The sequence below is a fragment of the Neurospora crassa genome, linkage group II (genome assembly GCF_000182925.2).
Source record: "Neurospora crassa OR74A linkage group II, whole genome shotgun sequence".
Classification (NCBI taxonomy): domain Eukaryota; kingdom Fungi; phylum Ascomycota; class Sordariomycetes; order Sordariales; family Sordariaceae; genus Neurospora; species Neurospora crassa.
The window spans coordinates 4,352,824-4,380,513 of NC_026502.1; the positions used below are offsets into that span (position 1 = coordinate 4,352,824).

General features: G+C 47.1%; 8 protein-coding genes and 1 non-coding gene across 10 annotated transcripts; 6 read left to right on the top strand and 3 right to left on the bottom strand.

Moving 5' to 3' along the window:
- Nucleotides 1-7,061: 7,061 nt before the first annotated feature.
- On the top strand, nt 7,062-9,147 carry NCU09461 (AP-3 complex subunit sigma). Its single transcript, XM_958123.2, has 2 exons — nt 7,062-7,347; nt 7,424-9,147. The coding sequence occupies exons 1-2, from the start codon at nt 7,279-7,281 to the stop codon at nt 7,937-7,939; spliced, it is 585 nt and encodes a 194-aa protein (XP_963216.1). The 5' UTR covers nt 7,062-7,278; the 3' UTR covers nt 7,940-9,147.
- On the bottom strand, nt 7,866-8,999 carry NCU09462 (hypothetical protein). Its single transcript, XM_958124.3, has 3 exons — nt 8,546-8,999; nt 8,432-8,493; nt 7,866-8,374 (listed from the first exon to the last, which is right to left on the bottom strand). The coding sequence occupies exons 1-3, from the start codon at nt 8,823-8,825 to the stop codon at nt 8,252-8,254; spliced, it is 465 nt and encodes a 154-aa protein (XP_963217.2). The 5' UTR covers nt 8,826-8,999; the 3' UTR covers nt 7,866-8,251.
- A 288-nt stretch (nt 9,148-9,435) lies between the features above and the next one.
- On the top strand, nt 9,436-13,663 carry leu-6 (leucine-6). The gene is made up of 2 exons (XM_958125.3): nt 9,436-12,342; nt 12,405-13,663. The coding sequence occupies exons 1-2, from the start codon at nt 9,649-9,651 to the stop codon at nt 13,080-13,082; spliced, it is 3,372 nt and encodes a 1,123-aa protein (XP_963218.1). The 5' UTR covers nt 9,436-9,648; the 3' UTR covers nt 13,083-13,663.
- A 540-nt stretch (nt 13,664-14,203) lies between these two features.
- Nucleotides 14,204-14,831, top strand: NCU09464 (hypothetical protein; the record flags this gene model as incomplete). Its single annotated transcript, XM_958126.2, has 2 exons — nt 14,204-14,309; nt 14,385-14,831. The coding sequence occupies 2 exons, from the start codon at nt 14,204-14,206 to the stop codon at nt 14,795-14,797; spliced, it is 519 nt and encodes a 172-aa protein (XP_963219.1). The 3' UTR covers nt 14,798-14,831.
- A 1,285-nt stretch (nt 14,832-16,116) lies between these two features.
- NCU15284 lies at nt 16,117-16,188 on the bottom strand. The gene has a single exon. It is a non-coding gene; the product is annotated as a tRNA-Trp (tRNA).
- A 434-nt stretch (nt 16,189-16,622) lies between these two features.
- On the top strand, nt 16,623-18,152 carry NCU09465 (diphthamide biosynthesis protein 3). The gene is made up of 2 exons (XM_958127.2): nt 16,623-16,993; nt 17,105-18,152. Exons 1-2 carry the CDS (start codon nt 16,799-16,801, stop codon nt 17,156-17,158), a joined length of 249 nt encoding a protein of 82 aa, XP_963220.1. The 5' UTR covers nt 16,623-16,798; the 3' UTR covers nt 17,159-18,152.
- On the bottom strand, nt 18,004-20,474 carry NCU09466 (hypothetical protein). The gene is made up of 2 exons (XM_958128.3): nt 19,913-20,474; nt 18,004-19,851 (listed from the first exon to the last, which is right to left on the bottom strand). The coding sequence occupies exons 1-2, from the start codon at nt 20,091-20,093 to the stop codon at nt 18,371-18,373; spliced, it is 1,662 nt and encodes a 553-aa protein (XP_963221.2). The 5' UTR covers nt 20,094-20,474; the 3' UTR covers nt 18,004-18,370.
- A 48-nt stretch (nt 20,475-20,522) lies between these two features.
- NCU09467 lies at nt 20,523-23,847 on the top strand. Of its 2 annotated transcripts, XM_011395335.1 has the most exons (3): nt 20,523-20,699; nt 21,102-22,327; nt 22,388-23,847. In XM_011395335.1, the coding sequence occupies exons 2-3, from the start codon at nt 21,795-21,797 to the stop codon at nt 23,580-23,582; spliced, it is 1,728 nt and encodes a 575-aa protein (XP_011393637.1). In that variant the 5' UTR covers nt 20,523-20,699; nt 21,102-21,794; the 3' UTR covers nt 23,583-23,847. The 2 variants fall into 2 exon arrangements, with proteins under 2 accessions (XP_011393637.1, XP_011393636.1); XM_011395334.1 differs by lacking the exon at nt 20,523-20,699 and having other exon boundaries at nt 20,715-22,327.
- Nucleotides 23,848-24,171: 324 nt separating this feature from the next.
- Nucleotides 24,172-27,422, top strand: tba-2 (tubulin alpha-2). The gene is made up of 7 exons (XM_958130.3): nt 24,172-25,022; nt 25,268-25,308; nt 25,454-25,480; nt 25,559-25,634; nt 25,695-26,225; nt 26,288-26,711; nt 26,770-27,422. Exons 1-7 carry the CDS (start codon nt 24,998-25,000, stop codon nt 26,993-26,995), a joined length of 1,350 nt encoding a protein of 449 aa, XP_963223.1. The 5' UTR covers nt 24,172-24,997; the 3' UTR covers nt 26,996-27,422.
- The last annotated feature ends 268 nt before the right edge of the window (nt 27,423-27,690 follow it).

A 27,690-nucleotide genomic window follows, 5' to 3' on the forward strand; every position in this document is an offset into this window, starting at 1 on the left:
GGTTTCCTCGCCATTTCATTAGTAATAGAATAGAAAGCCGAAGAGGGTTTAAGGGCGACCTCTAATTGTAATAATAGGGTTCTCTAGAATTATAAAATAAATTAGGTACTATAATTGGAAATAATAGAATTTAGTAGACTATAAATACTATAGACTCTCTCTATAAAACGTTCTATTAATTCCTCTACTATTAAACTTATAGTAGGGATATAATATTATATTTTTATTAATTGATTAATAATAATAATAATATATTTAAAGTCTTATTTATAGTATAAATAGAGTGTAAATAGAGTAATATAGTCGATCGAAATATCCTTCTATAGTATAAAGGGTACTATTAATAGTTTTAAGAAATTATAGGGGGCGTATTATAATAGTTTGGACTTAGTGTATATTAAATAAGTTTTATAGTACGACCGGACTATAGCGTATATTCCTAATTAAAAGAAGGACTGTAATAATAGTAAGTAAGTCTTTTTACGACCTAGGTAACCGGCGGCCGGCGAATTATAAACGTATTGGAGGAGCGAGAAATAAAATTTTATATTAATAGGGTTAATAAGGATAGTGCTATAAAAGTACGCCCGTCCTTAAATTGTATAATATTCAGCGAAGGGGATCCATTTTATATAGTCCTTAACCTCTTTAAATTATATTCGACGGTTAAAGTCCGTTAGGTATATAATAATATTTTAAAGTATTATTGACTTTTTATAACCCTCTACTACTAAATTATTTATTAATTTTTTGTTTAATACCTTTAAATTATAAATATATTCGGTATTAATATTAACCTCCTTATTTCTATCCTCTAAAATAAATATTCTATTAATAAAGATATTATAGTTAAATAAAATTTTATTTTTAATTAATAGCCTCTTATTAATATTATCCTTAAGTAAGTCTTTTAACTTCCTACTTAGTATATTAGGATATATTTATAAAGATTTAGGGTAGTATTTAATTATAAAATTAAAATAGGAGAGGAATTAAAACTAATGTATATAATAGGGAATAAATTACTTATTAATTATAAAAATCTTTAAACTTTTATAGTTAGTAAGGATTTTAAACGGTTTTTAGGCACCTTCCAACTTAAGACGCTACTCCTCAAAAACTTTAATAATAGCGAATAATTCTTTATTATAAATATTATAATTATATTTAATTAAAGAATATTATTAATTAAAGTAAATAATTAAATATAAAATTCCCTTCTTATTATACTAGGATAGAATACTACTATAAACTTAATTCGAAGTATCCGTTTCAATAATAGTCTATTTAGACTAATTGTAGATTCGAAGTACCGGACTACTATTAAAAGCTTTTTTAAAAATTTTAAAGGACTTTTAATATTAATTAATCTATTATTAATTAATTAACTTCTTTATTAATTCGTATAATAGACTAGTAATAATTAAAAAGTATTTAATAAATTATTAATAGAAATTAACGAAGTTTAGGAAATATTATAGCGCTCTCTTAGTCTTTAGAACTTCCCAAATTACAATAGCAGAAACCTTATTAAAATCTATTTTAAATCCTTCCAGTATAATAATTAAACTTAAGTATTTCGTCCTTATAATATAGAATTCGTACTTATTAATATCGATTTAAAGTCCCGCTTAGATTATTCGTTAGAGGACCTCCTTAATGTAATCCTCGTAGTCTTCCTCGTTATTTAAATAAATTAGAATATTATTAAAGTATATTATTGTATATACGTTAAGGATATTATATAGAATATTATTAATATAGTTCTAAAAAGTCCTTAGGGCGCCCTAGAGGCCGAATAGGTAGACAATAAATTCGTAGAGGCCAAACCGAGTAATAAAAGCGGTAAATTATTTATATCCCTCTTTTATACGAATTTTATTAAATATAATAATTATATTGAATTTAATAAAAATTTTTACGCGACAAATTATATTAAGGGTCTCCTTAATTAATAGTAGAAGGTAATATAATTTTAGTATTATATTATTAATACCGTAGTAATTAATATAAATACGGACGCCGCTATTAAGCTTTTTAATTAAAAGAATAGGAAATATAATTATAAATTAAAATAGGTAAATAAAATTCTTTTTTAAGTTATCGTTAATTTACTTCTTAATAATACTAACCTTTATTAGGGATATATAGCGCGGCCGTACGTTAGGAAGAATTACCTCTAATTATAATTTAATCTTATAGTTATATAAATAGTAAAGCGGGACTTCTTTAGCTAAGGAGGGGAAGAACGCCGCTACTTCGTTAATATACCGGCGACCCTCTAACTTTTTTAAGAGGGTAATAATTTCGTTTCTTATTTTAACTGGGCGGTCGGCCTTATTAAGGAACTTCTTTGTATCTTTATTGGAAATTTTAATTAAATATACCTGCTGGATTATTTCTTTATAAAGTAGTACGTCCTAATTGAAGTTACTAATTAAATAAATTACCTTAGTTAGAACCGTTGCTTCCCGAAATTCCTTAAATAAATAAACGTTAATTAAATTGTTAATAAAGGGGTAGAGGAGGGGAAGGAGACTTTCTTTATATTACTAACTATTATTAACTATAATATTTATAATTATTTCCTTAATTAAATCTATATCCCGAATTTTAATTGTAATAGCCAACCTTTCGAATTTAATATAATTTATAATATACAACTATAAGTATTAGAATTTGTAAATGAAATTAAAAGTAGCTATATTAAATTCTCTAATATTGCTTAGTTCAATAGAAGAGGTCCTATTGAAATTATAGTAGTAACCGGCGCGGGGGCGTTTTATACCTACGGAAATATATTAATTATTTAAATGGATATAGGGGTTATAATACGCCGGGCTTTTAATTTTAATAAGAAGGGCCGCTGTACCTATAATACCGATCTTAAATCCGGCTCTATTAATTATTAGTACTTTAATAGGGAGTGAAATAAATTAATAATTATCTTAGAGAGCAAACGAAGTCCTTTTATTATTCTCTACTATAAAAAATAGTAACGGTAATAGTAGTAGCGATTTTACTTAAATAGGGTAAATAATTCCGTTCCTTAGGTTTACTACTAGTATTTGTAGTAGTAGTAGCGGCGTTAATTCTATTCGAATAGGATTAATAATTAGTATCCTCCGGGCGGGAGGAATAGTTTTATACTTCGGGGCTAGTTAGTAAAATAAGGTATTCTTACTATAAATAGCTACGATCGAGATTAGGTTAGTAAGAGCTTTTAGCGCTGTTAATTAATCTCTAAGAAAATTAATAGGCAAATAACGACTTTAATAAATAGAGTTAATAAAATATACTCTATACCGGTTGTAATTAATTTCGGGCTTATAGTATTGTATTTAGGGGAATTTTAAAATTATTAAATAATTCTTTAAAATATTATAAACCAAAAAGGTAATTATTTTATTATAGTATCCGATCCGGAGCTTAATTATTACCCTTTTAAAAATAATACCTTTAATTACCCTATCGGCGAGGACGAACTTCTTTACCTAGCGGAAACGAAAATAGGGAAGGTTATATTTAATTATAAAAGAATAATCGATAAAAGCGAATACGGAATAGCCAAAATTAATAAGAGTAATATAATAATTTTTATACAATCTAATTATAATATAAGAAAATAAAAGTATTAAATTTAGGGAAGTAGAACTATTTAGCAATTATATTCTAACTTCCTCTAAACCCTTTAACTCTATAAAGTTTAAAACTCGTTTCTATAGTAATAATAAGAAAGGCTTCTATATACAATTAAATATAGAAGTTAAGCATTTTCCGGTTCGTTATAATATTTATTACCGGCTATAGCGGTAGTAGTAATTACAATTAAAGTAGTAGCGGCGGTAGCAAATACAATTTTAATAGCGCAAACTTCCTTCCTATTATAATAGCCTTTACTTCTTCCCCTACCTTTATTCTTCTTACCCTTATTATACTAAGGGCCTTAAGAACTATAATTAACTAAAGCAAAGTAGTTATAAATAATATAGCCGTTACTACTATAATAGTAGTATTTACCTTCGTAAATATATTAATTAAAAACGTCCTTATAAATAAAAATAGTAAAATCGACAACATCGAGGTCCATTTTATTACTACCCTAATTAATAGGAACGTTATTAGTATTATACGAATTAGTACCGCCCGTATTAATATTAGTGCTACTAGAGCCTCCACCAATAGGAGTACTATTACTAAAGATCCGGGCATTTATTTTATAACAATAGTTAATATTCTCTAAATTACTAGCAATAGTACAATAGATTATAAATTATTTCTTAAAATCGTTAGCCTTAAGAAGGTTATAATATATAAAAGCGTTACAAAGGCGCTTATTAATCTTATTACGTAGGTAATAAACCTTTATAGAATTATCGAAGCTACAAAAATTTATTAAATTAGTAAACTCCAATTCGAATTCCGTAAAAAATATATTTTTTATAAAAAACTCCTCAAAGCAACGGCTAATATTTATTTTTAAATTAATATTCTAAAAATAAATAATTAAGTACTCTATAAATTCAGCGCCTATTTTCCAATACTAGGAATCCGTATCTCCTCTATTCTAAATAATATTTAAATTATTTTAAATACTAAATAAAATCTTAAAACCTAATAGTATAACAGTACAAATAATTTTAATATCCTTATTAATATATAGGAGGGGATTATACTTCTATTAAGATTAGATATAGAAACGCTATACTTTAAAAATTTCGCACTTACGAGCGGTATTAATATTCTCCTTACTAGTAAAAATCGGCGGATTTTCTATAATTTGCCTTAAAGACAATATTTTACTAACGCTAGTACTAAATACTTTAATAAAATTATTATATAAGGACCTAATATTAGTATTATAAGATTTAAGTATAATATAATTTATAGTAAAATTATTAAACTTCTTTTAAAGAATATTAAATTTAGTTATTAAATTAAAATAATCGAGGTTCTTCTAATCGAAATCATTTTGAACTTTAATAGCTACTATACAAACAATCTATAATTCATCCTCGCTACATTCGAAGTTAATAGTAATATCCTTATATTAAGCGAAGTTATTATAATAAAGGCGACCGAGCGGGGTAATAATCAAGTAGAAAGTAGGGTTTTAAACAATATTATTAACTATATTAAAATAGGCGCAAGGAATAGCCTTCTTCTCCTCATCGTTATTAATACTAATAAGAAGGTCGCTAACCGCTACCGAAGGAAGGAACTTAATAAATACTATTTAATAAACAGCAACATTAGTAGTATTAATAATTTTATTAAATATTTTATAAATATTATTTAAATTAAATAGTATACTTTTAAGAGGAATACCGAAATTAATAAAATTATTAGTATTATTAATAAGTAAGAAGGATATATAATTACTATTCTCGTTATTTAATATAAGAAAAATAAGTAATTATGTAAGGCGGTCTCTTATTCCTTAAATAAAGAATGCCTACCTTTATTTACTAAATAAAGGGAGTGGGATTAGGATTGCGATTGTTGTAACTATAATTGTCGGTCGGGGTTTTAGGGTACTAAATTCGGCGATTCGTCGACGAGGCGATTCCTATACGCGTGCGCTAATATTGGAAATTAATTGTACGTTGAAAGAGAGGTTTTTGTGCTATAAATATAATAGTTAAAAGGTGCAATTAATTATTACGGGCAAAGGGTAGATGGTAGATGTGACTATGTGTAATTGTACGAAGGAGAAAGGAAGAGAAGTATAATTGAGTACCTAGAAGGCTGGCCTTATGAAGGCAACCGCCGGCGGATCTAATAGACCCGCGGCAGGCAGCGTTCTGACCAATCAACTGCCGGCAATAGTCGGCTTGCCGGCGGTAATAACAGCGTACGGCAGTCTTAGAAGCTACTGTACGCTGGCACCAGGCACAAGGCACACAGGCTAACCCTGTGACAAAAGTTATATTAATATAATAAATATAGGTCTTATTTTATTTTATATTTTACTAATTTCCCTATTTAATAAATTGTTAATTTAATAAATACTTTCTTCGAGTAAGATTTTACACTTGTACTTCTTATATTAATATAAAATTCTCCAAATATATTTTCTTATAGTAATTTTACACTAATATTCTATAATAACCTTTAAAATTTTACAATTATAGTTTCCTAGTATATATAGTTATTTATAAAGGCTTAAAGTTATATCTTATTATCTATACTTAATATTAAACTCTCTCTTTATAACTGGAAAAAAATAAACTTTTTCTTCAGAAATAACTATTTGGCTTAGTGGCTAAGTAGTTAATGAAGTAGTTCTTCATTATTAGATCCGTGTTCGATTCCTTGTTGTAGTCAACATTTTTGGATATACTCTTATATATACTTAAATTTATTTGGAAAAAGAAATCTAGTATTAACCTTCTTACTTATAATATAAATTATAATTATATTTTTTGAATAAGTAAATTTAAGTTCAAAATCAATTTATTCTATTAAAATAGTCCTAATTAATGGAAAATCATTTTACATTTTAAAATATACTTTAATATTAAAATAAAGTATTCGAGAAGCTAATCTTGTTATAAGAAAATAAATATTAATATATATTAATTTTTTTATTAAACTTTTATCTTATTCCAAAATTATCTTTTTCAAAAATGATAAACTTTTACAGTCTACGAATTTCTAGTCGAACTGATCCATGGATCAGTTTCAGGTCAAAATGAAAAATAACTGTAAAATTCTTCCCAAGATGGTTTTCTACAACCCGGGTGGCGCGCTATGGTTCAGTTCCCCGGCTTCCACTTTATGTAACAGACGGAACTGAAAGCAGAGCGCTGGCAGGCACGGGGTCATGCCTTAGCAGCGGCGGAAAGCTCTAGCTGAGGGTCAGTTAATATGGCAATGCAAAGGGACATGCAAGTACGGCAGAATCTTCGCATTGATGCAGGTACCCTCTTAACGCTTGCTCCCCGCCGTTTGCTGCCGTCTGCTAGGCGCGTGCCTCTGCGCATTTAGCGGGCGCACGTCATCGCACCCCCACCACACTTTGATCGGCCGAGTCCAGATTAATATCCACTTTTGCCTCCCGCAACTGCAGCCAAAGAGCCAGGGCACTGCGCTGGGCTCTGTGCGACTGCCGCCGCCAAGTGCAACAAAGTGTCCAACGAGGTTCTCATTTATTTTCTTTTCTTCAGTTTCAACCAAGTCACCCTCTCGCTGTTTTTGAAGCGCGCTGGTCGTTGCCGTCTTTTTTTCAACACCGTCCACTTCCAGGTTCCCAAACTGTCACACCGCGCGCCCACCATGATCAACGCATTCCTCGTCTTCAACGGCCAAGGCCAACCGCGCCTCACCAAATTCTACACCCAACTTGTATGTTCCCCTTCTACTTCCATCGCCTACCCTTCCTCATCACAGCCACTGCTGACACCTCTCTTCCCATTTGTAGGACACATCAATCCAACAACGACTCATCTCCGAGATCTTCACCCTCGTTGCCAACCGTCCAAAGGGCTCCTGCAACTTCCTCCCCCTCCCGCCCCTCCTCGCCGCCTCCAGCACCTCCACCTCCTCGTCCGAACCACACAACGACGTCCCCTCCCTTGTAACCTACCGCAACTATGCTACCCTCTATTTCATCATCATCTCAACCTCGACCGAGTCGCCACTGGCTCTTATCGATCTGATTCAAGTATATGTCGAATCTCTGGACAGGTTGTTTGAGAATGTGTGCGAGTTGGATCTGATCTTCAACTTTGAGACACTGCATGCAACACTGGGCGAGATGATTGTGGGAGGAGTGGTGATTGAGACAAATATGGAGAAGATTGTGCAGGGCGTGAGAGCGCAGGGGACGGTGGCCAAGAGGCCGGTTAACGAGAGTAGGGGAGGCGGCATGGGGCTAGGGAGTGGACTGGGGGCTGGGTTGGGAATGGGAGGGAATTTTGTCTGGAGTGGGCGATGAGGTTCTAGGAGCCAGCATGGTCTTTACATTAATGCGCTCCGGTGTTCGGGGTCCCTAGGGGGTGGCTTTGTGCGTGAAGAGACTGGAAGCTGCCATCCGGGACCGAAGCTCATACAGCCTTCGAGTAACCGTCATTCAAAGAAGGCGACAAGATGCCACATAAGCATGATACCAACAAGGAGCAGAAACCATAGATACCCACACCTCCCCAAGGTATTACAACGCCAAACACCCACAAAAGGATACTATACAAAGCATGATACAATCGGCTTGGTCCTGTCAATCCCAAGCCTCAGCCCTGTCTGTCCAACACTACATCTGCCGAGGACGGGACCCGCCTTGGACGCTAGCCTGCGACTCCTGGGACTGGATCCTCGCGACGGGCTTGGGAGCTTCATATTCGAAGCCAAGGGAGTTCCAGAACCACTGTCGGAACTGAGCATGGAAGTTAGGCACATATGGGTCATCAAGAAGTGAAGTGGGCAAACATACCTCATAGAAAGGCTGCCTCTCGTCCTTCCAGTCCGCAAATAGGAGGCAGTAAATGAGGACAACTAGATCACCATCAACATCAGGTCATCAAATCACACCCAGTGGAATACCCACAACTAATAGTCCCCAACTGCGCCAACTGCACCATCTTGTTCCATCTCGGCCTCTGCGCAATGTGGTGAATCTTCCTCTTGTACCGCTTCTCGTACTTGAGCTGTTCCTGCGGGCTCATGGTCTTGAAATCGGGCGGCCATGTTTTCTTGGCCGGGTACTGTGTGAGAAGGGCGGGACTGATGTGGGGGAGCTTGACAAAGGCTTGTGGCAGCTCGCTGGAATTGGCGGCTGTTGATGTTGATGCCTTTTGGGCGGCTTGCCGGATGGCTGTTCGGAACATTGTTTGTCGTTGTCTGTTAATAAGTGAGGAGTTCGTTGTTGTAAGTGACGATAATGACGATACGTGTACGCGAGTAGTCGTAACAATAGGGTTCAGAGGGGAGTCCCGTTAGTGACAGGGGAGACTGGTCATTGGGGACAGAGTGAGATGGATCATATGGAGCTCATGATGGAGTTGATCACTGCATGGATCCAAGGCCATTTCGAGGTTGCCCGATAAGATAAGAGGTCAGTTTGTGGCTGGTGAGTAACTTCAGCAGATTGACTAGGTCTACACTACTGTACGTAGCTCTTACTTAGCCACCGACTAAAATGATAGAGCCCGGTACATAAGCCACAGTCCGCCAAGCGATGTCGCGGCAAGGGACTGGAGTCAGTAGATGCCGCCGTCTTGCCGTCGGGCGGTGCCTGAGAGGGACTGGACTGCACTGACCCCGCGAAATGCCCGGGCGTTACAGTGCTTCAGTTCAGTTCCGTTGCCGTGCCCCTCCAAACCAAAGAATCTGGATTGCTGGAGGCGACTGACTGAGCGAGTTCCCTTCCGTTGCCGCCGTTGTCGTCCCAAAATTTCCGGAATCTGACTCAATTCCACAGGTCAGTCATCCCGTCAAACAACCCAAGCAGCAGCAGCACTCTCCTCTAGTATTCTAGCTCTGGCTTCAGTTCTTGTCGCCTCGCTGTGCTGTGCTTGTAGGTACAACAGTCAATGCCGAGTTTCTAACACTTTCAGTTTGCGAAACAGAGAATTCGCAGTCCGGGTCGCCGACTTCGGTCTTTTCTTTTCTTCTTCACCACCAAGACCAGACATCACCGCATAAACAAACATGGCCGACACAGCAGCCGTCGCCAAGGGCGTCGAGAACCTCTCCGTCTCCGCCTCCAAGACCAAGGAGCTCAAGGGCACCGAAAAGAGAGACACCCTCATCGAGATCGAGAAGAGGTACCAGCAAAAATGGGAGCAGGAGGGCGTCTTCGAGGTCGATGCCCCCTCCACCGCCGAGTTCCCTCTCGACGCCATTACCCCCGATGAGCTGCGCCAAAAGCACCCCAAGTTCTTCGGCACCATTGCCTACCCCTACATGAACGGCCGCCTCCACGCCGGCCACGCCTTCAGCTTCTCCAAGATCGAGTACCACACCGGCTTCGCCCGCATGCAGGGCAAGCGCGCCCTCTTCCCCCAGGGCTACCACTGCACCGGTCTGCCCATCAAGGCCTCGGCCGACAAGCTGGTCAAGGAGATTGAGATGTTTGGCCAGGAGTTTGAGCGCTACAAGGAGGACGAGGTCGTCGAGGGTGCTGCCCCTGCCGCTGCCGCTGCTCCCAAGACCAAGGAGGACCTCACCAAGTTCAATGCCAAGAAGGGCAAGACGGTCGCAAAGACGGGCGGCGCCAAGTACCAGTTCCAGATCCTCAAGTCTCTCGGCATCCCCGTCTCGGAGATTCACAAGTTCGCCGACCCCCAGTACTGGCTGCACTACTTCCCTCCCGAGTGCAAGAAGGATCTCACCAACTTCGGTGCCCGTATCGACTGGCGCCGTCAGTTCGTCACCACCGACGCCAACCCCTACTACGATGCCTTTGTCCGCTGGCAGATGAACCGCCTCTTGGAGCTCAACAAGATCAAGTTCGGCAAGCGCTACACCATCTACTCCATCAAGGACGGCCAGCCCTGCATGGACCACGACCGTAGCGAGGGTGAGGGTGTCCTTCCCCAGGAGTACACGGCCCTCAAGCTCAAGGTCACCGAGTGGGCGCCCAAGGCTGCCGAGGCTCTCAAGGGCAAGCTCCCCGAGGGCGCCAACGTCTACCTCTGCCCTGCCACCCTCCGTCCCGAGACCATGTACGGCCAGGTCTGCTGCTTCGTCGGCCCTGCCCTCAAGTACGGTGTCTTCAAGGCCGCCGAGAACGAGTACTTTGTCATCACGGAACGCGCCGCCAAGAACATGGCCTACCAGGGCATCTTCGAGAAGGAGGGCGTCATTGAGAAGGCTGCTGATATCGTCGGCTCCGACCTCATCGGTACCCTCGTCAACGCGCCCCTCTCCGTCCACAAGGAGGTCTACGTCCTCCCCATGGACACCGTCCTGGCCACCAAGGGTACCGGTGTCGTCACCTCCGTTCCCTCCGACTCTCCCGACGACTGCGCCATGATGACCGAGCTCGCCAAGAAGCCCGAGTTCTACGGCATCCAGAAGGAGTGGGCCGAGAAGGAGATTGTCTCGGTCATCAAGACCCCTACCTCCGACCTCCTTGCCCCTTACCTCGTCAAGAAGCTCAAGATCAACTCTCCCAAGGATGCCAAGCAGCTCCTCGAGGCCAAGGAGCTCGCCTACAAGGAGGGCTTCTACCAGGGTATCATGAACTACGGTGACTTCAAGGGCGAGAAGGTCGAGACCGCCAAGCCCAAGGTTCGCCAGCAGCTCATCGACGCCGGTGACGCTTTCGCCTACTCCGAGCCCGAGAACAAGGTCGTTTCCCGTTCCGGCGACGAGTGCTCCGTCGCCCTGATGGACCAGTGGTACATTGACTACGGTGAGGACTCGTGGCGCACTGTCCTCTACGACTATGTCGAGAACAAGGACGGCAAGGGCATCAACACCTACTACGCCGACACCCAGCACGCCTTCAAGGGCGTCATCGGCTGGCTCAAGCAGTGGGCTTGCGCCCGTACCTACGGTCTCGGCTCCAAGCTTCCTTGGGACCCCAACTTCCTTGTCGAGTCTCTTTCTGACTCTACCGTCTACATGGCCTACTACACTGTCGCCCACTGGCTGCACAGGGACCTCTTCGGTCGTGAGAAGGGCAAGGGCAACATTGGCGCTGACCAGATGATCGACGAGGTCTGGGACTACATCTTCTGCCGCACCGAGCTGTCTGACCACTTGGTCACCAAGTCCGGCATTCCCAAGGAGACCCTCGACTCCATGCGCCGCGAGTTCCAGTACTTCTATCCCCTCGACATCCGTGTCTCGGGCAAGGATCTCATCCCCAACCACTTGACCTTCTGGCTGTACAACCACATCGCCCTCTTCCCCCGTGAGTACTGGCCCAAGTCCGTCCGTGCCAACGGCCACTTGCAGCTCAACGGCGAGAAGATGTCCAAGTCTACTGGCAACTTCATGACCCTCGACGATGTCGTCAAGAAGTACGGTGCCGACGCCGCCCGTGTTGCTCTTGCCGATGCCGGTGATGGTATCTCCGACTCCAACTTTGTCGAAGATGTTGCCGACAACACCATTCTCCGCTTCTACACCAACAAGGAGTGGATCGAGGAGACTCTCAAGGACGAGTCTCTCCGCACTGGCGAGCTCAACAGCTTCCAGGATGCCCTGTTCGACAACGAGATGAACGCCCTTGTCAACGAGGCCCGCAAGCACTACGAGGAGACCTCGTACAAGCTTGCTCTCAAGGCTGCTCACTACGACTTCTTGAACGCTCGTGATATGTACCGTGAGGCTTGCGCTGCTGCCGGCATTCCTCTGCACAAGGACTTGGTCACCAAGTACATCCGTCTTCAGGTACGCTTTTTCTTTCCTTGCCTCGTCAACATTTTCGCCTTCGGTACTAACTCGTCTTCCAGGCCCTCGTCATCACCCCCATTGCCCCTCACTGGGCCGACTACGTCTGGCAAGAATGCCTTGGCGAGCCCAAGTCCATCCAGTTCGCCCGCTGGCCCGAGGTCCCCGCCGCCAACCCCGCCCTCACTGCCGCTCGCGACTACGTCCGCACCACCTCCTCCGCCATCAACTCCGCCGAGGCCGCCCAGCTTAAGAAGATGGCCAAGGGTCGCCAGTCCGACTTCGACCCCAAAAAGCCCAAGAAGCTTACCATCTTCGCCACCGAGAACTTCCCTACCTGGCAGGCCAAGTACATCGACCTGCTCTCTGAGGTCTGGGACGCTGCTACCGGCACTCAGAAGATCGACGATAAGGAGCTGAACGGCCGCATCGCCAAGATGGGAGAGATGAAGAAGGCCATGCCCTTCGTTCAGGCGCTCAAGAAGAGGTTGAAGGATGGCGAGCCCGCTGAGCAGATTCTTAGCCGCAAGCTGTCCTTCGATGAGAAGGCGACGCTGTTGGCCATGATCCCCGGTCTGAAGAGGACTGCTGGCTTGGAGAGCGTGCAGGTTGTCCTTGTTGAGGAGGGCAGCAAGACGGGCAAGGACTTGACGAATGGTGGTGCTGAGATCGAGGTCACGGCGCCAATGGCTGAGGCTGCTCTTCCTGGTCAGCCCAGCTTTTTCTTTACCAATGTTTAAAGGTGTGATGCGTGGTAAGATGGGAAATCTATGTGGTGGGCAGTGATGGTTTTCTGATGAATGTCATTTGTTTGGGTTTGATATCATGGATGGCTAAAAGTTTTAGCGATGAATAGATTTGTGTTCATCTAGGTGACGGATGTTTGTGTCAAAGCTCTCATGTTCAAAGGACACGGCTATGTGGCGATGGTTGGCCTGGTGTTGAGCTGGTTGCATTACTTACACTTGGAGGCCTCAAAGCATCGACTGTATCGTCTTGACCCCGTGGGCAAGGAAGAGCCAGAGCCGCTTCATGGACAACCAAGCACATTTCTTTCCCTGGCGAGCCCAGGTATGTTAGTTCGGAGCTCGTTGTTCTGCCTGGCTTGGAACTCGCTCGCCTGCTTGAGTTCCGGAGAGTTGGCCCGGAGGCTCGAGCACCGGCGGTCGGACCTCACTGCCCTTGCACACAGGATGTTCGGCTGCTCGTAACTATAGTACTCAGCAGCCATCCAAGTAATCAGCTTCGGGGAGCACGTGAAGAGGTTGGCGCTATTGCGAGGCTTGCCAGTTACGAGAACATCAGCATACTTCGGAAACCATCTCCCCGCTCCGAAGGCAGAATGAGTTGAGGAGTCCAGGCTCGGAGGAACAGGTCATCCCTGTTGATTGCGTAGTTGTGTCAGCATCATGGTGTACTCGACTCCTTGAAGGGGATACGAAGCTCCAATGTCAGCCATGATGACCTCACTCCTGAAGTGAAGCCGAGTGTTCATCCGGCGTTGGACTTGCCCACAGCCTTCCTGGAACTTGGACTCAGCTCTCTTGTAATCGTCCCTGGTAGGCAGTGCAAGCTTCCTCTTTCATCATCCAGACATCTTCCGCGTCTTGGTATCTGATCACCTCATCTCCAGCCTCCCCTCACCTAACCTTTAATAGCCGTCTCCTTCCCCTCGTTTCCTCCGTCATCTTGCCTACCTCTCAACGCCTCATCATCCTTTTCTGCTCTCGTTTTCCCTCAAAGCTAAAGCAAGACAAAATTCGAACGAAGAGAGGATCAACTCATTCGCTATCAAAAGAACGAACTCTACCAAAGCCAAAACAAGCCAGCCACCGACCGGTCCTCAAGTCATCTAAGCAAGATGCGTTCCTCCACTCTCCTCGCTGTCCTCGGCACTGCCAGCCTCGCTGCTGCTCAAACCACCATTACCAGTATTTACGTGAGCACGCCGACCTCAACTTCTTTGAGTAAGTCTTTCTTCTTGGGTGTCCCGTCCGTCCGTTCTCACTGCCTTTTCCAACTGTTTGGTGTTTTTGTCACAGCACCTCCTCGTCAAAACGAGCGCCTCCAGTCTTGTCTAGCCGCTTGCATGATCCAATTCCCGGCTCTCCCTCGTGTTACAGGTGGTGGTGGTGTTATTCCACCTGCGCCTGCTGCCAAGGGGTGTCGGGGTCGGACGGACAGGCTGGATCGGGTTGCGCGTGATGTCGGACCGTGTCATCCCCATCAACCTCCTTCTCCTCTTCTCCCGGTCACTTTTCCTCCGTTTCCTCCCCCGAAAGCGCCTATTCCCATTCAGACTCCTCGTCCTGTTCCTGTTAACTCGCTGTCTCCTGATCCTGATTCTGCGGGGTTTGTGCCTGGGAATGAGGATGAGAACGAGCAGACCTACGAGGATCCCCCTCCTCTTCCTGACGACCCTCCTGTTGCGTCGCTTCCCCCTCTGGGATTTTAGTTATCCCTACCTAACCACCCCTTCTCTCCCCTTTTCTCCTTTTTTTTCCTCTTTTGAACCACTCTCTTTCTGCCTTTCATCTACCACTCTCTCTCTTTTTCATCCTACTAACATCAATACAAAACAAGCCACCACAACAGTCACACCCTCCTCTTCCACCACTTCCACCTCCACCTCCTCCACAACCACCACCGTCTACTCCTCTAGCACCACCAGCAGCTACACTTCTTCGGGCGTCACCACGTCCACTTCCACCTCGACTTCTACTGCGTCCCCGTCTTCGGTGCCTAGTGCTGCGGCTGGGAAGGTGCCGTTGCAGGGACCGGCGGTGGGGTTGGGTGTTTTTGCGGCGGTGGGGATGGTTTTGTTGTGAGAAGAGGTTTCCTAGTCTTTTGGGTTAAAATGTTTGTGATGTCTCGGGGCTGGGTTGAGTTGTCTGGGTTTCGGTTTCGATGTTGATGGTTGGGGGTGTTTGGTTGTTTGTTTGAGATGGGAAAGTAAACGAGTGAGCGAGGTATTGGCTGGGATGTAATGCTGTGGAATGCGTGGTGTCTATTTTCTGATGATGAAGAGTTGGGAATAGAAGGACGGTATGGTATAGTTCGGTGGTAGTGGTTATCCAAATCATGATGTTGTTGAGTCCGCTAATGTTGGTTGTTGAGCACACACGAAGGGACTTTGGTGCTGGTTTCATTTTCGTTATTTGGGGAGGTTTGGGTGAGGAGATTCGCGGAGACTGAAGAGTGAAGCATCGAGTTAAGATCGAAGGGATGATTTGACAAGGGGAGACGTGCGGCAGAGCTTGAATTCAGGGTAATGATGTTAGGGGATTGGGGATAAGTTCCTGGTGAGAGAGGAGGAGAAATGGAGGCACAACAGCATCAACAACAGTATTGGGAGGTGGATCTGAGGATGGAAGTCCAGATAGTTGGGGTTTCGTGAGAACAAATCAAAGAGGAAGTGTGGGTAGCGGTACGAGTGGGCGAAAGGACGCGAGGTTCTTGAAGATGCAGTTCTTGAGGTGAATGTTATGTGATGATGGCCAGAAGGAGGCAGAGAAGCATGAGGAGGCGTATCTGGTACATACAGAAAAGAGTTGATAATGAGTTTCTTTTCCTACTTAATCTTTCGGTGAATATGACCTCCAAGCGTCTCAACTCGTTCGAAAAAAATACTCTACTTCTTTCGACCAAAGAAAAGAAAGGGAAATGATGTCAGGAGATTGACCACCACTTCAACACGCAAAACGCAAAAAGAAACACGAGATGGTTGCTGGTCGCAGATGCATGAATAGCAAAAAGCCAAAAAGATATTGTGGATGACCCCAACCCGATTTGAACGGATAACCTTTCGATCTGGAGTCGAACGCGCTACCGTTGCGCCATAGGGCCTTGTTGAAAGTAAGGTTCATACCTAGGCTTTATAAGTAAAAGATGAGAGCCCTGCAGCCAGTGACAACATGCTCATCTTCATGCTCTTCGGTGATATGCAATCTCAGAAAAGTTTTTCGAGCCTTGGGGATAGCTTGGTTCTCTTTTGCCATTATATAAATGGATTCTGCGCTTGGTCTCATGGCATGTCTTTTGCGTAGCATGACTACAGCGATTGAGGAAGATTCGCTGTAGTGACGAAGCAATACGAGGTCTTGGTAAGTTACACAGCTTTGACCTACACGCATTGCCCAATCTTGGCGTACTACACGGTAAGATACTCTGCCCACCCCCACACTTCCATCCGCGCGCCGCACGCGCCAAAAGTTCACTGCAGTTCCCGTCACATCTGACATTTTGCCCCTCCACTGTCCCGCTCGCCGCGCTGACTCTTTTTTTTTCCCTGTCCGTTCCTTCAACTTTCCAACATATCATATCATCAGCCTCCAATCCAACCAACACTCCCAACTTTTTCGCTCCACCATCCAAACGATACTATCTAGCCCAGCTCGCGACATTTGCAACCCGAACAGATCCCACAAGCCGCGAAGTTTCAATCGAAATAACCAAAATGTCCGACGAAGAATACTCCATCTACGACGAAGTCGAAATCGAAGACATGACCTACGACCCAGCGCTGCAGACGTATTCGTACCCCTGCCCATGCGGCGACAAGTTCGAGATTGCGCTCGCCGACCTCCAGGACGGTCAGGACATTGCCGTTTGCCCGAGCTGTAGCTTGATGGTCAGGGTCATTTTTGAAGTTGTGAGTATTGCCATTTTCTGTGTGTGGGGGGAGGGACCAGGACATGGAGGCGAGAAGAGTTTTGGGTGGAATGCAGCAGTGTTGCTAACCAACGGATGATTACCTAAACAGGATAACCTCCCCAAGGCACCGGATGCCGCGGCGTCTATTGCTGTTTCCGCTTAATGGGGGACTACGAAGTCGAATGAAAAATCTAAGAGGCGCGGAATATAGAAGTGGCTCGCAACGAGGCGCTCATGATTCCGTACACCGAGGTTGAAGGTTAGGATAACACCAGCCTTTCCGACATCAACTTGCAACCAAAGCCACAATGATACAGCAGAAGCAAGCCGATTGCTTTCTCGAGCCCAGTCCAGTTCATACCAGCCGTCCTCGCCCTGGTTTGCATCGAGATCACGCCCCGCTGGCACAGCCAGCCAGTTAAACAAGCCGACCGAGCCAATGTACCAGTCGACAGATCCTCTGCTGTCCCCCGCCGATGCGAATGACCCTCAACCGGCGATAATGATAACCAGAACCAACTCGATTTGATTTGATCCGAGATCAGATCGACCTCGTCCAGAAAATAACAGCGTCGCTGCCCGGCCGCCGGGAACAAAGCAAGCAGAGCGACCATGACCTTCCAGGCCCCTGGTGCCGTTTACATCCAAGGATTCGTCGGTCGGATTTGCCAGCAGCTGGGTGAAAGCATTCAAAAACAAAGGGGATGCTTCATGGGTGGGCCTGGCTTTTCGCTGCCCTTGGCTTTTGTCTGCGACCGTGTGCTTTGGGCGTTGGGTGTTGGGCATCACAATCAACATTGGGACAGGCGTTTTCTACGTTGCAGCGGTTGATTTTGGGCGTGCTTCTTGGCTAGGATGGGATATCAAATAGATCGAAAGAATGGCGGGGCGGAGTGCGAAGGCAGGGGCTTGATTTAGATAGGTGCTCGGATGGCTTCAAATCGCGCACTAGATGGACGTGTCTCATGATCGGAAACGTGCGATGGAAGTGATAGGACTTTATCAACGCTTTGGAATCTTGTGTATATTACTTATATAGGCGTTGGGGTTGGGATATCTGCTTTGGAATTGGTGATCTGGGAGTTATTGCTTGAAGCTCTTTACCAAGTAGGAAACTACAATGACAGTCCTAAAGAAAAATGAGCATTCAACACCTGCCACGAGAATCTTGCATTGACTATCCTCTTTCCAACTTTCCATCTCGTATTAATGTAGAATAAGGTATGCTCATAATCTGATGTGATCGATATAACCCCATCCAGTTAACTCTTCCCCATTGCTCCTCCACGTCATCCCTCCATTCTCTCTCACCCCATCAACCGTTTCCATCCCATCAGTACCCCCAGGGCCTCACCCTCATGTCAATGTCAGGTACCTAACCACCCAAAAACCCCCTCCTCTCATTCCTCTTCCTCTCGCTGCTCAGCGCATCAAGCTTAACCGCCACCAAACAACATTCCACCACCGACGCCTTAGCCGGGTTGGGGTTGGGACTTGACTGAATACGCAGCCGCCACTGGCCGGTTTTGACGATCCATTGCTCGCCGCCTAGTGGTGATGAGGTCGAAACGCTGGTCACTCCGTAGGGCGGACTGGAGTCTAGGCGTCGGCGTTTTCGAGGGTTGGGGTTTTCGTCGGGTGATGATGATTGTTGGAAGGGGGAGGGTTTGGTGCTGGGGTTGATGGAATCGGGGGTTTCAGCTGTTGAGGGGCCGCCGGAGGACGAGGAGGCAGATGGAATGGTAGTGCCGGGGGTGTTGTTTGTGGTTCCATTTGCGGGTAATGATGGATGGGCAGTCTGATCGGACTCGTCTGCTGTCCAGGGTTGGCCGTCTAATGTTATGCTTGCTTCGGGGTCGAGGATGACGCGGACGAGATCTTCGCTGAGAAGAGCGTCTCTTGACGTGGACGGTTCGCTACCCCTCCCTCCTTTGGCCATCAATAGCCCCGAGGGCTGAGTGAAGGGGGGCAAGTTGAGCTTGGTAGCGATGACCTCGAATAACTTGGCCATTTTCGCCTTGATGTCCGTGAAGAACTCCGCTCTGACTTCTTCCTTCCCCCCCGGTCCAATGTGTAACTGCGTGGCTTCTTCGCCGATTTCAAGTACGAGTTCCATTGCTTTGTCGTCCGCATACGGCCTGGCATAATTCACCCACGCCGCCAACGGATCTCCCTCCACCGGCTCATTAGCCACGCTTATCCCGCTCTTCATAATATCTCTCAACCCCAGCACAATCTCTTCCCGTCCCCTGACCTGATTGAACCCCTTTTCATGCGGGATCAACCGCTGCTCCAGGCCCTTGAAGTTGTACCACCTGCAGTCCTTCAGAAGCTCCTGCCGATGCCTCTCATCCCGGATCTTCACCGGGTACCCTCTCAGCATATGCAGTAGTTCCTGAAAGACCTCGGCACTGCGATTCGGTACATTAGGCGCGACGATGGACGGCGGACGAATCAGTCCCTCCTTGTCCAAACCGGGAAACAAATCCTCGGGATTGCTGAAAAACATGGCAAACCCGAGCGTAAAAAAGTTGGGCGTGTTCCCGGGTCCAGAAAGGGAGAAGATTTCGCGCGGGATCTGGAAGGGTGTGGAGCCGATGGTGATGTGAATGGGTTCCTCGTAGAGCTGGGACATGAGCTTGGGAAGGGAGTAGAACTGGGCATCGGCGAAGAGGCGGACAAGGTGAGTGGCGTCCCGGGGCCGGACGTGGTAGCCCTGAAGGTGCAGAGAGATGTCTTTGAAGGTGACGGGGTCGCGGTCGATGTAGAGGGTGCGGATGGCGGTGGAGGGGTCTTGGCCGGCGTCGGAGGCTTGCTTGAGTTGGCAGAGGAAGTACTGCGAGAAGTAGGAGGGGGCTGTGGATGTGTTAGTCATTTATGAAGTGTACCTAGGTAGGAAAGGGATGAAGTGACCAACCATCGGAGGAAAGTGAGGCGCCGGACAGCTTGAACAACTCAGTACCTATCTGAATGGGAAACACTCGTTCGTGAGGAAGAATGTTCGGTATGTGAACTATCCGTTGGTGTGAAGAGGCTGAGATGACGGATACGCCATGTTCACCGTTCCTGGCGGGAACACCATGCCCTGAGCTGGTCATGGCTAGCTGCTTTCCAGGACAAGATGCTCACAAAAATTGTAAAGGATTGTCGCGGCGGAACCAAAGTATTTGGACTATGGCTTGGGTAAGCTCATTGTCCGTTATTGGTGGGGATTGAAAGTATGATGAAGTGAGTTCCTTGTGCAAGTCGTGGTCTTTTTAGCAGACAAGCGCGAAGGGTATATGGAAGCTCGGGATGGAAAAAGTGAAGATGACGATAGGAAATGGAATGTTTCACGGATCGTGAATGGGCATGGTCTACAAACTAAAAGTGCAAAAGCCACCCGGGGGAAGATGTGTTACATGTGATGATATACATGTATAAGAGAGGGGAGGTCGTAATATAAGTTAGGTAGAGTCCCTGTCGAACGGCGTGGCACCGGGATTGCGGTCTGGTTACCTTTTTTTGTCTTTGTGTCGCATCGTCTCGTTGCAGCGAAGAACCCAAAGTCGATTCTAGGCCACGCCAAGGAAGAAGCACAGCGCTCACATCGCCGGTGTGAAGTGGCTGGTGGTCCCTGCGATCATCTTGGTCCAAAGTCTAACCTAAAGCGGCATAACTCTCCCTTGGCCAGCTGTCTCGTCCACCTGGCCCGAGCTGTCAAGGTACGTATCGTTTTCTTGTGTCAACCATCAGGCATGTCGACTTCAACTTTGTTTTTTCCGATGTCCTGTCGCTAGGGCTTCAAGCCACTCCCGGCGGCCTCGTCTCAATCCGTGATAATCGGCGCGCCCATCTCTGAGAGGGATGCCTGTCTCGGAGCGATCTATGCGCCTGGATCTGGGGACGTTCGAATCAATGCGATTGGGCAAATTTCGCGGTCGATTTTGTGGGAGGCGGGGTTAGATCGAGCAACCACCATCCTGTGTCACGGTCTAGATGAGAGGAGGTACTTACCATGGAGTTGACAGTGTGGGATGTGGATGGATTGGTGGCGGTTGAGACGCTCACTCTTGACTGCATTCATGAGGAGAAGGAGCAAACTGACGAAATGTCAAATTGGGCAGGGAATGAGGGGAAGAGTCCATCGGGCCATGTCGGGTTCTACCTGACGAGAGCCGACCAAGAAGACAAGGTCAGCAGAGGCTGTTTCTTCAAACGAAAGCGGAAAACATGCGTTCAGAGTTCAGTTTCAGAGTGCAAGGATGGTGACCACGAATCGAAAAATGCCGTCTGGTCAAGCAGTGTCCAGTTGACCGCATGTCACAGTCGACATCGTCGTTCGGCCTTCGGCAGCGGTTGGTTGCTTCCGCCGCAGCACCAAACACTCGCCCAGCATGGATGGACCAGACCAGGTCAAACGCCGACGCTAGGACCTGGCACTAGACATGAGGCATGTCTTGTCATCTTCAACGTTTGGTGCCTTCTCACAGCCGGCATCATGGACTTGCCAGCAGCCTTAGGTGACGGATCTACGCGCGAGGCCCTCAGTTTGCGCTTCCGAGGCGGAAATCCTGCCCATTTCTCCTCCCGAATGGTCGACATTACGGATTCTTGCCGTGTGATGAAAGACACAATAGCGTTGTGAGCTTAGCAAAGGCAGGCAAACAATGCCTTGCTTTGTTGGCGGAGTGCTCTGGTAGACTAGGATCGTGAGAGCACAACTTCCATGATATCACACCCATCACTATTTCTTCACACGCCCATCCGCGCTCTGCATTCTGCTTGTCATTACTACCTAACGTACCCACGTTCAACATATGATGTCTTCAGATCAAACAGACCACGCAAAGGTGGTCTCTCAGCTCTTTCACGATATCACTGCACACACATCCTACGAGAAGCTCAAGGGCATTTTTGACCAAAATGCCGAGCTCCGCGACAAAGTCAAAAAGCTCACAACGACTCTGGAGGTGAACCTCGAGAGCCTGCACAACGCCAAAGCGAAACTGGACAAGTCATGCCAAGAGTTGCAAAAGAAAGACGAGCAAGTCCAGTCTCTTCAGAAGGAGGCCGACCACCTTGGTTCAATACTCACGGCCAAGACACATGAACTCAAAGAAGGGGCCCAAAACATAACCAGGACTGAAGACGCATTGAAAAGGGCGGAACTCGAAATCGAGGACCTCAGAAAAAGTCTCGAGGAGGAGCGCAAAAAGACCCAAGACAGGGAAGCCATTGAGCAAGAATTGGGGTTGACTAGACGCGAATTGGATCATTACATGCAAGTGCTCAAGAAATTGGAAAATTTCTCGGTGCCATTGAAACCTGCATGTACAAGAATGGAAGAAATGTGAGCTGTCCCCCTTTCCCTACTATGTCTGCTCATCATTCTGACGACACCGATGTCCAGAACCGCTCGCTTCACCAAGATTTTCGACCTCGCTTGCGATCTAGCCAAGGAATTCTTTGGGACAGACCTTCCCGAGTCTTCCCTAGCCAACGCTACCCTGTGGGATCAATTAAAGAAGCACAACATTGTTCACCAAGCTCGGATTCCACTGCCCTTATCCAACACTGCCGCCGCCAAGCAAATGCGCGGCGTCGCTGCTCTCGCTGTCCTTTATGCAGAGCTACAGAAGCATGTCTTTCAGCCAACGTATTTGTTTGAGGACCCCCGTGCCAACGACGAGTTTAGCAGGTTACTCAACACCATGGATCCCGCTAAAGAGGCCTATCTGCGCTCCGTGCTCCTCGGCTCCATCGATAAGGACGTCTGGAAGAGAAAGGTCAAGGCCAAGATAGAGACAGTGAAAGCCAGTGTGGATGACTGCCTCGGGCCGTTGTTGTCACAGTCAGAACGAACTCGTTTCAAGGACCATCTGGACCGCTTCTGCAAGAGGGCTTGTCATCATTGGCATTACTTGCAGAAGCTGGAGGACAGGGTACATTACTCGACTAAAGATTGGGTAGTAGCGGGCTCCGAAGCCTATTGGCTGCTTCCGTTGTCAACCATGGTCGTGGTGAGCGAGGAGCTGCCCGATGAGACGTATCCGGGTGAATATCCTGACAGCCCCAGACAAAACTATTCGCTTATGGGAAACGGGCAGTCATCCCCCGTCATGTCTTGCTCAAACGTCACCTTAACACGAGACATAGATAAGTTATCAACGTCACCATCACCGTCCAGGTCGAGAAGCAGAACTTTCGACAAAACATCTAGCGCGGCCGCCGCCCTGACCACCGCAGCTGGGCCCAGTGAACTCTTGGCCGTTGTCTGTCCAGCCTTTTACATTGACTCCTGCATGGTAGAAGAAGATCCTTCCATGATTTCACCGGGCTATGGAGTCTGTGACAGTCAGCTCAAGACAGCCAGGGAAGAAGAGGCCCATTCGACTGGCACACATCACGCGGCCAGGCAGAGTCGAAGATGCCGGGACATGTCGTCAGCTGCCAAGAACCGGAGCCTGGGGATCACAGGATATGGAGTTGGTGATGGTGAGGACGAACAAGACAGAGAGTTTGAGCATGGTTGCGAGTCTACGCTCTCGTCTTTCTTAAATGCAGGCCAGTCGGAGCTGAGCAATGGGTCAAGGGGAGGTTGGTGAGGAGAAAGTGAAGAAATGGACAAGGCGGCGGAGTGACTGAAATTGGAAAGATTCTGGAGTGAAGAAAGAACTTTGAACAAGGACAAAGACAGCGAGCTGAGCCCAATCTGACCTCCATGTTGACGTTTACATATCTGTTTGTACAACTGGCGCTCAACTACTGCAGGAACATGCATGTTGCAGGTCCAATGCTGTGGCACTGGGTCACTCACGATCTTTCGTCCGCACGCAGAACACCAACCAATTTACCAATAATGGCTGCCAATTGGAACATTTTATGTGGTGACCGTTGTAATGTTAAGTGATGCTCCAAACCCCAGTCGAGATGTGGCTCTCGTTACCGAGCAGATGGTTGAGTATTTCGGGGTAAAATACCACTTTGGTGATCTCCTTTTTCCACGTTGTCAAAAGTCAATCCATGTTGTCGTTCAGGTACCCGGTAGCTGAGATGCACCAAGACGCAGCAGCTTTACTCCACCGCAACTTTCCAGAAAAGAATGACCCTCAAAAATCACCCTACATAGGTAGGTAGGTAGAGTAACCCCGGAACTTTTGCTGCTGCCCCTGACGCGGTGGCTAGCAGAGTTCAGTTCTGGACCGGCCGTCTGGGAGGAGTCAGTCCAGGGGCAAGAACAACTCAGGCGCAACACCCCAGTGCAAGACGCCGGCACTACGGCAACCATGACCTACCTACCACCACTGCAGCAGGTGGTGATGCCCCCAAATGAGTGCCCCCCTGGTGGCGGATATCGAACGGACGAGGGGCCTTTCAAAGGGGGCACGGTGCACGGACCACCAAGTACCTACTTAGGTTGACAGAAAGGTCGTCGCTGTCGCTGAAAGTCAAGTGGAAGTCCATGACTCAGGTCGTTTCGGGGGGGCCTGGAGGTCCAGCCACTGCCACTGCCAGAAAGTCTTGGTGATGTCGGTCCGTCTGAGGGGAGGAAGGGAAAAAGAGGCTTCGATCGATGACTGCCCTGAACACACAGCAGATACCTACCTACACCTACCAGATTTGCGCCTGACGAGTCGGACGGTGCAGTGGTCTCCTCGGACAGTCACCTCAGTTAGGAGCCAAACCACGCTTTCCCCCATTGGGCAGCCTGGTGTCAACAATCAAATTTCCCCACCACAACCACAGGCCGGGCAGGTCGAGCACGTCCACTTTCTGTTGGTTCGTCGGTTCGTTGCTTTGCTCATCAGGCACTTTCACTTCGTTCCGCCGCCCGCCAAATCCTCAATTTTGCACATCCCATCCATCCCATCCACCGCATCGCTGCCCTTTCTCCAACAATCTACCCGCGACGCCGTCTTCCTGACCGAGTCTCGACAACTTTTTGCTTTCCACTTCTTTCTACCACCACCACTACTACTACTACATACTACTTCTTTAATACACACCAACCCCATCCAAAATGCGTGAAATTATCAGCTTGAACGGTATGTCGACAGCTTCCCTATCGTCCATCTCCTGAACCAGGGCACCGCTTTCTCGCCCGTCTTTCCCGCCCTTCCCGTTCGCCTCCATAGCGGCGCGTGTTGTCGGCGAAAAAGCAGCCTCACCGCCAGCGTGAACCCGTCGCCTACCAAAAGCTGGCGCATCATCGGCCTCATTCACGACCTATCTGCCTACTCGTCTATCCTCGAAACCAACCGGGCATGCTAACGTAGTTTCCCTCATCTAGTCGGCCAGGCCGGTTGCCAGATCGCCAACTCCTGCTGGGAGGTATGTCATCGTCCGCCCTCTCCTGTCATCCCCCACCACACGCGACACATCCCGTCGGTCCGAAATAGCACCGACAGACGAACCATGGAACATTCGACCACCCTCAAAATCATCATGGGACAAAGAAAACTAACTCCATCATTAGCTTTACTGCCTTGAGCACGGCATTCAGGTAAGCTTAGCCCCCATCCCTCCCCACGGCATATATCCCCGCCATCCGCACAAGATATGCTAACACACGACACCACAGCCCGATGGTTACCTCACCGAGGAGCGCAAGGCCGCTGACCCCGACCATGGCTTCAGCACTTTCTTCTCCGAGACCGGTACATAGCGCCCTTGCTCAACATAGCACGCGAAACGGAAGCTTACAAATACAAATATAGGCAACGGGAAATACGTTCCTCGCACCATCTACGCCGATCTCGAGCCCAACGTCATTGACGAGGTCCGCACCGGCGCTTACCGCGGTCTCTTCCACCCCGAGCACATGATTAGCGGCAAGGAGGATGCCTCCAACAACTACGCTCGTGGTCACTACACCGTCGGCAAGGAGCTGATCGACCAGGTCCTCGACAAGGTCCGCCGCGTTGCCGACAACTGCAGCGGTCTCCAGGGTTTCCTCGTTTTCCACTCGTTCGGTGGTGGTACTGGTTCTGGTTTCGGTGCTCTCCTCATGGAGCGCCTCTCGGTCGACTATGGCAAGAAGTCCAAGCTCGAGTTCTGCGTCTACCCTGCTCCCCAGACTGCCACCTCGGTCGTTGAGCCTTACAACTCGATCCTCACCACCCACACCACCCTCGAGCACGCCGACTGCTCCTTCATGGTCGACAACGAGGCCATCTACGACATCTGCCGCCGCAACCTCGGCCTCGAGCGCCCCAACTACGAGAACCTTAACCGCCTGATCGCTCAGGGTATGTCATGGCTTGGCTCTATGACGTGTGTGATTTTCCTAGACTAACTTTTCCCCCCTCAGTCGTCTCTTCCATTACCGCCTCGCTCCGCTTCGACGGCTCCCTCAACGTCGATCTCAACGAGTTCCAGACCAACTTGGTCCCCTACCCCCGTATCCACTTCCCTCTGGTTGCCTACGCTCCCGTCATCTCGGCTGCCAAGGCCGCCCACGAGGCCAACTCGGTCCAGGAGATGACCATGTCCTGCTTCGAGCCCAACAACCAGATGGTCAAGTGCGACCCCCGCCACGGCAAGTACATGGCCACCTGCTTGCTCTACCGCGGTGACGTTGTTCCCAACGACGCCCACGCTGCCGTCGCTACCCTCAAGACCAAGCGCACCATTCAGTTCGTCGACTGGTGCCCTACTGGTTTCAAGCTTGGTATCTGCTACCAGCCTCCTCACCAGGTCCCCAACGGCGATCTGGCCAAGGTTAACCGCGCTGTGTAAGTTTCTCTCGATCTCTGTATGCCGTGACACCTAGTGTTCTAACCGTGACAATAGCTGCATGCTTTCCAACACCACTGCCATTGCCGAGGCCTGGTCCGCTCTTTCGTCCAAGTTTGATCTCATGTACTCCAAGCGTGCCTTCGTCCACTGGTACGTTGGTGAGGGTATGGAGGAAGGCGAGTTCTCTGAGGCTCGTGAGGATCTTGCGGCCCTTGAGCGCGATTACGAGGAGGTTGCTGCCGACTCGATGGAGGGCGAGGATGTCGAGGCCGAGTACTAAGTGCAAGTACAAGTACCGCAACATAGTGTACGGGATCCGCTGCTTGTGAAAGGATAATTGTTGGTACGAGGATGTTGATGGCATCAGAAGGAAGAGATATACAAAGTACAGGTGGTGGGAAACCAGAGCCCGCCCGACGTCAGAAAGAATACCCACGGAGTCCCTTGATTGTGGCTTCCTGTTAGTTGTTTGAAGGGGTGCGCATCAGGTGTTTTGCTAGTGGGATGGTGATGATGATGATGTTGATAATGGGTCATTGTTATTATTCCATGGCGAATGTCAGTTTGATGTGGCCTTGAGTTGAGAACTTGGGGTTGTTGACACTATTTTGTTGTTAGACTGAAACGTGATAGCCGATTTTAATTGAGTGAAGTAGTAGTATTGATGTAAGTGATTGGTCCGAGACAGGTTATGTAGGTGTCAGATCAACATCCAGACCTTCAAGATTAGCAAGTTAAAGTAGTGCATTGCAGTGTCAGACATGGAATGAGGGATAGACCACTAGTGGTGTCGAAGGTGGTGGTGTGGAAGCGGGTTGGTGTAGTTGTGGTTATGCATCACGAGTGGCGTTGAGGGTTGGACAGAGGGAACGTTGTTGGTTGGAGGTTAGGTTGTGATAAACATGGGAGATGAAGATATGATGGGGGGGGGGGGGGGGGGGTCACTGCCACGGCAGGATAGCCCAATGCCCTGTG

Bases quoted from the DNA above. Each gene is read 5' to 3' on its own strand.
- NCU09461 (XM_958123.2), top strand. From the start codon at position 7,279: ATGATCAACGCATTCCTCGTCTTCAACGGCCAAGGCCAACCGCGCCTC. The intron at 7,348-7,423 runs GTATGTTCCCCT...TCCCATTTGTAG, and splicing joins CCAAATTCTACACCCAACTT to GACACATCAATCCAACAACG.
- NCU09462 (XM_958124.3), bottom strand. From the start codon at position 8,825: ATGTTCCGAACAGCCATCCGGCAAGCCGCCCAAAAGGCATCAACATCA. The intron at 8,494-8,545 runs GTGGGTATTCCA...ATGGTGATCTAG, and splicing joins GCAGTTGGGGACTATTAGTT to TTGTCCTCATTTACTGCCTC. The intron at 8,375-8,431 runs GTATGTTTGCCC...TTCCATGCTCAG, and splicing joins AGAGGCAGCCTTTCTATGAG to TTCCGACAGTGGTTCTGGAA.
- leu-6 (XM_958125.3), top strand. From the start codon at position 9,649: ATGGCCGACACAGCAGCCGTCGCCAAGGGCGTCGAGAACCTCTCCGTC. The intron at 12,343-12,404 runs GTACGCTTTTTC...CTCGTCTTCCAG, and splicing joins CCAAGTACATCCGTCTTCAG to GCCCTCGTCATCACCCCCAT.
- NCU09465 (XM_958127.2), top strand. From the start codon at position 16,799: ATGTCCGACGAAGAATACTCCATCTACGACGAAGTCGAAATCGAAGAC. The intron at 16,994-17,104 runs GTGAGTATTGCC...TTACCTAAACAG, and splicing joins TCAGGGTCATTTTTGAAGTT to GATAACCTCCCCAAGGCACC.
- NCU09466 (XM_958128.3), bottom strand. From the start codon at position 20,093: ATGACCAGCTCAGGGCATGGTGTTCCCGCCAGGAACGGTGAACATGGC. The intron at 19,852-19,912 runs GTTGGTCACTTC...ACACATCCACAG, and splicing joins CGCCTCACTTTCCTCCGATG to CCCCCTCCTACTTCTCGCAG.
- NCU09467 (XM_011395335.1), top strand. From the start codon at position 21,795: ATGATGTCTTCAGATCAAACAGACCACGCAAAGGTGGTCTCTCAGCTC. The intron at 22,328-22,387 runs GTGAGCTGTCCC...ACCGATGTCCAG, and splicing joins TGTACAAGAATGGAAGAAAT to AACCGCTCGCTTCACCAAGA.
- tba-2 (XM_958130.3), top strand. From the start codon at position 24,998: ATGCGTGAAATTATCAGCTTGAACG. The intron at 25,023-25,267 runs GTATGTCGACAG...TCCCTCATCTAG, and splicing joins TGAAATTATCAGCTTGAACG to TCGGCCAGGCCGGTTGCCAG. The intron at 25,309-25,453 runs GTATGTCATCGT...CTCCATCATTAG, and splicing joins TCGCCAACTCCTGCTGGGAG to CTTTACTGCCTTGAGCACGG.